Source organism: Brassica napus, unplaced genomic scaffold, assembly GCF_020379485.1.
Source record: "Brassica napus cultivar Da-Ae unplaced genomic scaffold, Da-Ae ScsIHWf_1229;HRSCAF=1756, whole genome shotgun sequence".
Classification (NCBI taxonomy): Eukaryota; Viridiplantae; Streptophyta; class Magnoliopsida; order Brassicales; family Brassicaceae; genus Brassica; species Brassica napus.
Genome location: NW_026014651.1, coordinates 17,520 through 27,275, shown reverse-complemented (window position 1 = coordinate 27,275; position 9,756 = coordinate 17,520). Strand labels below are relative to the sequence as shown.

The window sequence follows — 9,756 nt, the reverse complement described above, 5'->3', positions numbered from 1 at the left end:
AAATCCTTTGCATCAAATATTAAAGAAAGGGTACTCAAGAGAATTTATTGGACCATCCTCACCCATCCTATTATCTAGTACATGGGCGTGAGATCACTTTTTTGGACACAGATCCATTCAGTCCAAAGGTGGACGATAAAGAAGTCCATTTAGTCCTGAGATGGACGATGCAGAAGTCTTGTTTTAGACACTGATCTGATTGGTCCATAAGAAGGACGATGAAGAAGCCTTTGATTTTGGTTTATTTTATACTAACCAGCCCAAAGAGAGGTTATTTGGTTTTATTGATTTGTTTTCAAACATGTTATATTTTCACATGGTGGTACATGCATATCACAACAACATCATCCAGATTTCGTGTGTGTGTATTTGAGGTCGATGACTCTATGTTCGATCAGATTGTGGCATGGCCAATGGTAAAGAAGAACCAACTATCATGTTCGGGACAAAGCATATTCTGCCCAAGATCTTCATCACCCACGGATTGCAGAAAATTGGAGAGGTCCAAGAGACCTTCAGTAATGTCCAAATCAGGGGGAGTAATGTGTGTTGTACTATTTTTCCTTCACCATAGTTTTTTCCCAATTGGGTTTTCCTGGTAATGTTTTAATGAGGCAACATTTAAGCACATTAGAAGCTCTAAATGGTTATGGCATCCAGGGGGAGTGTTATGAACCAGATTGTGGATGACTCATAACCAAGAGATTATGATTTGTAATCTTTCCATTTATCTATGACGGTGTAATCTCTTATATAAGGAACCTCTATGTTATGAATAAAGATAGACTTTTCCATTACTTTTATAACAGATATAGCTTAGTTAAAAAAAATATAACATAATTTGTATTTTCATATAATCGATTTAATTTATCAATAGACGGTAAAAACACCTTTTTCAAACTAAAAGTTTCATTGTTTTGTTTCAGAGAATGTTGTATTTCTTCCTAAACGGACATGAGATAACCTCCTTCTGAACTAGTAGCCGGCAGAAATATAACATTTTCCGGAGACAAAAACAAAAAAAAAACATTACAACTGAAGTTTTCAGTTCAAATAAAAAACACCTAAATCAAACAATTAATATCCAAGCGAAGAGAATCACTAAAAACACTAATAAAATAAGCGCACATCAATAACCAGACTTTATTAGAGAGCAAACCTGTTGACATAAAGAGAATAAAGAGCAAGAGTAAAGACACGAAGAACCTAATTGATCATGGACAGGAAATCATGGACAGGAAAACTGAAGCAAGGAAAGGTGTGAGACTGATTTAAATATCTTGCCTGAAGTCTTGGACGAATTTAAACAAGTGGAGGCAACTGGATAGAGTTGTTGGAGTGTGGAAACAAGCCAAAGTCACATGATATGCTAGGGAAAGAAAAGAGAAGAGAGTTGTCACTATCCGAAAGTGACTTCCCTATATCTGGTCTTCATTAGTTTATTCATCTCCATTTGTTTATTCATTCTCATTATCTTATTCTCCTTGCTAGATCTATTTATGTAACTATTGTATACACTAAATCAATCTAGGGAAAAATGTTCCTCAAATATTATTGTCTCTCTCTCTTGGATTCCCTCACATATCTCTCTTAGTTCTTCACCAAAATCTCTCAAATAATTCTCATAAATTCTCATTAATTCTCATAAATTTACATGGTATCAGAGCTACAAGCTCTTGAAACCTAAATCACTTCCGCAAATTACTCTGATTTTATTTCTCTTTTCTCTTTAAAATCTCTTATCATTCACACCAGTCTCTCTCCTCTATTCTTGAAGTGTTCTTGAATTTTTCCAGTTATGTTCTTGTGATTCTTGATGGATTTAGGAGAAAACTCAAGAATGGTGGTGATTCCAGTTACTATTAAAGGAGCTAACTATCTACATTGGACAAGGCTTGCTAAGACAGCTCTTGGAGGCAGAAGGCTTTGGGAGATTGTTGAAGAAGGCAGACCACAAAAGAAGATTATCCTAGGAGAGGATGGCAAAGAGGTTGTTCTTGCTGATGTTGGCGCCAAGAAGAAATGTCAAGAGGACCAGTTGGTGTTGTCCATTCTTCAGCACAGTCTTGACCCCTCACTTCAGGAAGGTTACCCCTATTGTGAAACTTCCAAGGAGCTATGGGATACACTTCAGAAGGTGTATGGAAACAATTCCAACATCAGTAGAGTCTTTGAAGTCAAGAGAGTTATCAATACTCTTAGTCAAGAGGACAATAATTTTGATAAACATTTTGAGAAGTTCAGATCCTTGTGGGCTGAACTTGAGATACTCAGGCCAACAACTATTGATCCTGATGTGCTTAATCAAAGGAGAGAGAAAGACAAGGTATTTGCTTTGCTGCTTACCCTACATCCAAGCTATGGTGACCTCATCAAGCACATCCTAAGTAATAATGAGCTACCTTCTCAAGATGAGGTATGCTCTGAGATTCACAAGGAGCAAGGCTCAGTTGGTCTCTTTGGAGGAGGAAAGAAAGATCTGGTGCTTGCAAACCAAGCTGATGGAGCAGCAAACAAAAGCTCTTAAAAAGCTGAAGACAAGAAGGTGTGGATTTGTGATCATTGCAAGAAGAAAAACCATGGAAAGGACAAGTGCTGCATACACCACCCCCATCTCAAGCCACAGAAGTTCAGGACAGGTTACAATGATGCCAAAACAAACTTCTCTGGTGATATTGATGAGCCATCTATACAAGGCAGCATGCGCCAGACCAATGAAGCTTATGAGAACAAAGGGGGAGCTTTCAGGAGTGGCTCAGCCTTAAGGAACACTCAAGATGAGACCATCAGGAGATCTGATATTGAGGCTCTCATCAAACTCCTTAAGGGTAACTCTGGTAACTTACTTGGTACCTCTTTACATGCTATTGCTTGTGGAACTTCCTTGAATGGGATAACTAAATGTAATTTGGCAAAACCTTTAGTTATAGATTCAAGAGCTAGTCACCACATGATAAGTGATTTAAAATTGATTAAAAACATTATCTCTGCCTTAGGAGATGTTACAATAGCTAATGGTGAAAGAGTACCAATTAAAGGAGTAGGTGATCTTAGGTTGTTTAACAAAGATTCTAAAGCTTTCTATATGCCTAGCTTCACCTCAAACTTGTTATCAGTTAAAAGAGCTACTAATGACTTGAATTGCAGTGTTACTTTCACTTCTAATGATGTCTACTTTCAGGATATTGAAACTAGTAGGTTGCTTGGCAACGGTGTCACCAAGGGAGACTTGTACTTGCTTGAAAATACTAAGCTTGCTGCCGATTTATCCCATGCTTTAAATTCCATTTCTTATTTCCCTAAATATGTATTGTGGCATGCTAGATTAGGACATCCCCATTGTAGAGCTTTAAACATCATGTTGCCTAGTATTTCCTTTAAGAGTGATTGTGAGGCTTGTATCTTAGGAAAACATTGTAAATCTGTTTTCTCTAGATCAAGTACTATTTATGAAAATTGCTTTAACCTGATTCACTCTGATGTATGGACTGCCTCATGTTTATCTAGAGAGCATCATAAGTATTTTGTGACTTTTATAGATGAAAAATCAAAATATACTTGGATCACACTAATGCAATCTAAAGATAGGGTCTTAGAAGCTTTCATAAATTTTCAAAATTATGTATCTAACCATTTCAATGCCAAGATAAAAAATTTGAGATCATATATTGGAGGAGAATACACAAGCAATGCTTTTAAACAACATTTGGCCAAATATGAGATGATTCATCAAACTAGCTGTCCATACACCCCACAACAAAATGAAGTAGCTGAGAGAAAAATAGACATCTCATGGAGGTTGCAAGGAGCATGATGTTCCATACAAGCATGCCCAAAAGCTATTGGGGAGATGTTGTCCTTACTGCCTGCTACTTGATCAATAGGATACCTACCAGGATCCTTCAAGATCAATCTCCATATCAGGTACTGAACAAAATTAAACCATCCATAGAGCATATACGTGTGTTTGGGTGCTTGTGTTTTGTCTTGATTCCAGGAGAACAAAGAGATAAGCTGGCGCATAGAAGCACCAGGGCAGTGTTTATTGGCTATTCTCCTCACCAAAAGGGCTACAAATGCTTTGTTCCAGAGACTAGGAGAGTCTTGATATCAAGGGATGTGAAGTTTGTAGAATCCAGAGGCTATTATGATGGAAAGAGTTGGGATGAGCTCAAAGATCTTTCTCAATCAGCTTCAGATAGAGCAAACAACCTTAGGAGAGTAATGGAGAGCCTGGGAATCAATATGCCTTCTCTACCAAGGGTGGAACATCTCCCTGAAAATGTACCATCTACTGCAACTGATAGTGTTTAGAACACCATCTTGATCATGAGGGGGCAGTAGAAATGTTGAGCAGTCTACACAAGCTCAACCTGAAGAGAACTCAGTAGCTCATGATCAAGATGAGATGCCATCAGAATCAGATGTTGAGACTCAAGTAGAGGCGCCAAGTGAAGGAAATGAAGCAGAACCTGAGCAGATACAACCTTTGAGAAGGAGTACAAGGATCAGGAAACCTTCACACTGGATCAACACAAGAGTTTACTTCAATGCTGAAGTTGTAGCTCACCCAATAAGTGCAGTATGCTCCCTTGCTAATATCCAGAAGAGCATCAAGTCTTCGTATGCTCCCTTGCTAAATATCCAGAAGAGCATCAAGTCTTCATCAGTGAATTGGATCAGGAATACATTCCAAGAACATATGAAGAAGCTATGCAACACAAGGAGTGGAGAGAATCTGTTGGAGATGAGATGGGAGCCATGATCAAGAATGATACATGGTTTGAGACTGAACTTCCAAAAGGAAAGAAGGCAGTGACAAGCCGGCTTCTCTACACTATCAAGTATGGAGCCAATGGAAAACCAAAAGAAAGAAGACAAGACTGGTTGCAAGGGGATATACTCAAGTATATGGTGAAGATTATCTAGACACTTTTGCACCAGTGGCCAAGCTTCACACTATAAGGATTCTCGTCTCTTGCTGTCAACCTTGAGTGGGATTTATGGCAGATGGATGTGGAGAATGCCTTTCTTCAAGGAGAATTGGAGGATGAAGTCTACATGAGACCACCTCATGGTCTTGAGAACATGGTGAAGCCAGGAAATGTTCTCAGATTAAAGAAGGCAATTTATGGCTTGAAGCAATCTCCAAGGGCTTGGTACCATAAGTTGAGCACCACCCTCAATGGAAGAGGCTTTGTAAAGTCAGAAGCTGATCACACCCTCTTCACATTAACTAGTAAGCAAGGTATTGTGGTCATCTTAGTCTATGTGGATGACATTATCATCACTGGTAGCAACAAGGAAGGTATTCTCTCAACTAAAACCTTTCTTAAAAATGCCTTTGATATCAAAGATTTGGGAGAGTTGAAGTACTTCCTTGGGATTGAGATATGCCGCTCTAAAGAGGGGTTATTCTTATCTCAAAGGAAGTACACACTTGATATTTTAAATGAGGCAGGAAACCTTGGGAGTAAAAAGGCCAAGACTCCATTAGAAGAAGGATACAAGGTGCTGAGAGAGGGGGAGTATGAGTCTACACCATTTGGAGATATCAAGAAGTATAGAAGAATGGTGGGCAAGCTCATCTATCTAACCATCACCAGACCAGATGTGTGCTTTGCTGTGAATCAAGTGAGTCAACACATGGGAGCTCCTAAGGTGCATCATTGGAATATGGTGGAGAGGATCTTAAGGTACCTAAGAGAGGCGCCTGGCCAAGGAGTATGGATGGCATGTAACAAGAGTACTGAAGTTGTTGGATATTGTGATGCTGATTGGGCTGGAGACAGAGTTGATAGGAGATCAACTACAGGCTACTGCACCTTCATTGGAGGAAACCTGGTCACATGGAAGAGCAGGAAGCAGAAGGTGGTGTCTTGCTCAAGTGCTGAAGCAGAGTACATATCAACAAGTGAGCTTATATGGATCAAGGGACTGCTAAGGGACTTGAGTATTGAGATCAACACACCAATGACTATGCATTGTGACAACCAGGCAGCAATACACATTGCATCCAACTCAGTCTTTCATGAGAGGACAAAACACATAGAAGTGAACTGCCACAAGGTGAGACAGGCAGTGGAACAACAAGTGATTCTTCCATGCTACACAAGAAGTGAAGATCAACTAGCTGACATATTCACCAAGGCAGTTAGCAGCAAGGTTTGTGAGTTCATTCATCCTAAGCTTGGACTCATAGACCTCTCTTGTCACTGATCCTCTTGCCATGAAGTGTTCTACTCTTTTTCCTTTGCTTCGTTTTTATCTCAAGTGGTTTTTCCAAGTAAAGGTTTTAATGAGGGAATGCTTCATAGTTTCCAAGCTTGACCAAGTCCCTATGGTCAAGCTTGAGGGGGAGTGTTGACATGAAGAGAATAAAGAGCAAGAGTAAAGACATGAAGAACCTGATTGATCATGGACAGGAGATCATGGACATGAAATCATGGACAAGAAATCATGGACAGGAGATCATGGACAGGAAAAATGAAGCAATGAAAGGTGTGAGACTGATTTAAATATCTTGCCTGAAATCTTGGACGAATTTAAACAAGTGGAGGCAACTGGATAGAGCTGTTGGAGTGTGGAAACAAGCCAAAGTCACATGATATGCTAAGGAAGGAAGAGAGAAGAGAGTTGTCACTATCCGAAAGTGACTTCCCCAGATCTGGTCTTCATTAGTCTATTCATCTCCATTTGTTTATTCATTCTCATTGTCTTATTCTCCTTGCTAGATCTATTTAGGTAACTATTGTATACACTAAATCAATCTGAGGAAAAATGTTCCTCAAATATTTTTGTCTCTCTCTCTTGGATTCCCTCACATATCTCTCTTAGTTCTTCGCCAAAATCTCTCAAATAATTCTCATAAATTCTCATAAATTCTCATAAATTTACAAAACGCACCTCCATATATTGCTCGGGAAAACATATCAACGAGCCACATGCACAAAAGCCTAGAGAGAAGAAGGACATAACTTTTATCTATCAATCTCCAACGGCAAGATGCATAAGAGCATCTCATGTAAAACTTTATTTTTCTCCAAAATAGAGTAAAAGTAAGTATAAAATAAAAATGCTTCAACCCTACTTCATTTCCCACTCCATAATGGAGTAATGAACACAAAAAAAATAGATTACTCCATTTATGGAGTAAATCTCATTATAAAGTGAGAAATGGAATAGAGTTGGAGTATTTTTTAACTTCATACTTACTTTTACTCCATTTTAGAGGAAAAAATGGTGTTGGGTTGGAGATGCCCTAAGAGTCAAGGTTCCTATTCCTTGAAAACGAATCGGATAAATTTTTCACAAAAGCCGATAGAGGAACAAATCAAGAACTATCTCGTTGTAAGCGTAGGCAAGGAACATCACACCATCTAACCATGTAGGGCTCACACAAAAATTAACAACAGACAACAGACAACCGACTAGATCTGAGAGGAGAAGTCAACGACGAAATTGAAGGGTTAACAAAGCGAAGATGCAAGGACCCAAACAAAACCGAATGACACTCTAGGATAGGAAACCACACCAGAGGAAGGTAATTCAAGATCGTCGCGCTGCCGAAACAAACCTCCACTGACAAATCCTAACCACCAACAAAGAAATATGAAGTTCAATATCTAAAAGTTTAACTGAAAGGTGAGAAATGAGAGTCAAAAGACATGCATTAGAAAAATGCATAGAAAAGAAGTAAAGCCCGACCGATAGTGGCTATGAAATCCTTCTCTGACAGTGGTTGCCGACCGGTATATATATAATACATAACTAATCAATAGAAGAAAAAAGTACATCTTAAAAACAGAGAACAAGAAAAATCTAAAACGACAAAACACTGCCTAAACCTATTCCTAGGACGTTGATAATTGACAAAACAAGTTAGCAAAATTTTTAAAATAGAATAATAATTTTTTAGCTACATGCCGTAAAGTGTATATAAAAATAATGAAATTTAAAAATATCATAATTGTAAATATAATCTTTTCATATCAACTTAATAATTTAATAAATTTCATATTTATTTTATTTCATCAAAATTAATTGTAAATGTTTTCTTACCAAATACAAAACTAAAATAATTTTAACTAAAAATCAAATTTATAAATAATTAAGTATTTTAAAAGTTATCTATTGATCCTTTAATGAGGGCAAATATGCGATGAATCTAGTTTTTGAGTTTTTAAATTTATTAAAATTAAAATGACATATAATATACATTGTTAGTTTATTGATATTAATAAAATAACCAAGCGCTCGTAGCTTGGTGGTAAAGGAGGTACAGCTGTACTGCCCGCCACCCGGGTTCGAGCCTTGGCCACAACGGATTTAACATCCCTTCCGTTGGGGCGCTGGACCCCTTTCGGGGGGATAGTTGGGAATGTGGCTGACCAGATACAAGAGTTATCAAAAAAATAAAAAAAAAAATTAATAAAATTAATAAATATAATTGAAAGATGATGATTCTTCAATTTCTCATGTTCAGTGTGTCTCCTTTGAAAAGTGAGTACGAACAATCCGACACATTTCATGAAATCGCCGACGTGTTTGTTCCGACCAATTTAATATTTACCATTTTGATTCAATGGGCCTAAAACTAAACCCAATTTAATTTTAAACCCCAATACCTTTTTTTATTTTGGGCAAAAAGTCCAATACATTTTTAATTATTGGTTAGGAATGAGAGGAGAGGTGTTGTTATCAAGACCGTCACATTTAGCTAACGACTATTAGACCTAACCAAATAAAAATCACATCATTTCAATTCCCATTAACCTAAATTCAAGTGTAGTGAACGCCAAGAATCTAACACCCTATCTACATTACTATATAAACCCAAAATTAAAAGCAATGTTTTCACTAATTGTGTGTCATTCTCGTGTAATTATGGAGAGAGAAAATGGTTGTAGAACCGTCTTAGGTGGTCGTGCGGAGATAGACACGAGACCACCGTTTGGATCCGTGAAAGAAGCTGTGGCTTTGTTCGGAGAGAAAGTTTTAGCCGGAGAGGTCTATGCAACTAGGTTTAGAGAGGTAACTCATGTATGTTCATGTTCATATAATCACGAAGATTACTGCTTTAAGAAATTTCTATTTTCGGAATATATTTTCACTTTTTACATTACAACATATATTTTAATCGTTACAGATTCGAACAAAGTCAACGCCTTGTCCTCAACCAAGATTACGGTCGCTAAAACTCGAGCTCGAGCAGACGAAACATACTCTTACAAGAATCCTACAACAAAACACCATCCTCTCCAACCGGATTCAAACCCTAACACAAGAACTCGAACATGAGAGGAAAGAAATTCAACGACTCAACATGATAAGGTCAAGTCTCCTAGAGAATCCAGAGATCGAGGAACTCAAGTTCGTGGAACATCATCAAACGAGGACGTCCAAAGATGTTGAAGAAGAGATTGTAACGATGGAGGAGTTTGAAAAGAGGAGACTGGTCACGTTCGCGAGCTCTCCTCTGCTTACACGTGTGATGTCAAGCGTTGAGGAGGAGATGAAGGAGAAAGAGAAGGTTTTGGAAAGGGTTTCTTCGGTGAAGAAGATGAAACCAAAGAGGGGGTTCGCTATGTTCAAGGGATGGTTTAGAGCAACCGGTGGAAGAGACTGATCAGTCTCCAATAATGCATACTGTTATATGATATAGTTAAATTTGATGATGAACTGATGTGTATCAATCTCGCTTTAAGATTTTTTTTTTTTTTTTTTTTTGAAACTTAAATGAATAAAACTTTTATG

General features: G+C 37.9%; 2 protein-coding genes across 3 annotated transcripts; both read left to right on the top strand.

Moving 5' to 3' along the window:
- Positions 1-1,840: 1,840 nt before the first annotated feature.
- On the top strand, positions 1,841-4,108 carry LOC125596540. The gene is made up of 5 exons (XM_048771611.1): positions 1,841-2,482; positions 2,570-2,837; positions 2,997-3,231; positions 3,885-3,924; positions 3,998-4,108. Exons 1-5 carry the CDS (start codon positions 1,841-1,843, stop codon positions 4,106-4,108), a joined length of 1,296 nt encoding a protein of 431 aa, XP_048627568.1.
- A 4,352-nt stretch (positions 4,109-8,460) lies between these two features.
- On the top strand, positions 8,461-9,756 carry LOC125596541 (WEB family protein At2g17940-like). Of its 2 annotated transcripts, none has more exons than XM_048771613.1 (2): positions 8,461-9,042; positions 9,149-9,756. In XM_048771613.1, exons 1-2 carry the CDS (start codon positions 8,851-8,853, stop codon positions 9,626-9,628), a joined length of 672 nt encoding a protein of 223 aa, XP_048627570.1. In that variant the 5' UTR covers positions 8,461-8,850; the 3' UTR covers positions 9,629-9,756. The 2 variants fall into 2 exon arrangements, with proteins under 2 accessions (XP_048627570.1, XP_048627571.1); XM_048771614.1 differs by having other exon boundaries at positions 8,470-9,033.

Bases quoted from the DNA above. Each gene is read 5' to 3' on its own strand.
- LOC125596540 (XM_048771611.1), top strand. From the start codon at position 1,841: ATGGTGGTGATTCCAGTTACTATTAAAGGAGCTAACTATCTACATTGG. The intron at 2,483-2,569 runs GTGCTTGCAAAC...GATCATTGCAAG, and splicing joins GAGGAGGAAAGAAAGATCTG to AAGAAAAACCATGGAAAGGA. The intron at 2,838-2,996 runs GTAACTTACTTG...TCTCTGCCTTAG, and splicing joins ACTCCTTAAGGGTAACTCTG to GAGATGTTACAATAGCTAAT.
- LOC125596541 (XM_048771613.1), top strand. From the start codon at position 8,851: ATGTTTTCACTAATTGTGTGTCATTCTCGTGTAATTATGGAGAGAGAA. The intron at 9,043-9,148 runs GTATGTTCATGT...TAATCGTTACAG, and splicing joins GGTTTAGAGAGGTAACTCAT to ATTCGAACAAAGTCAACGCC.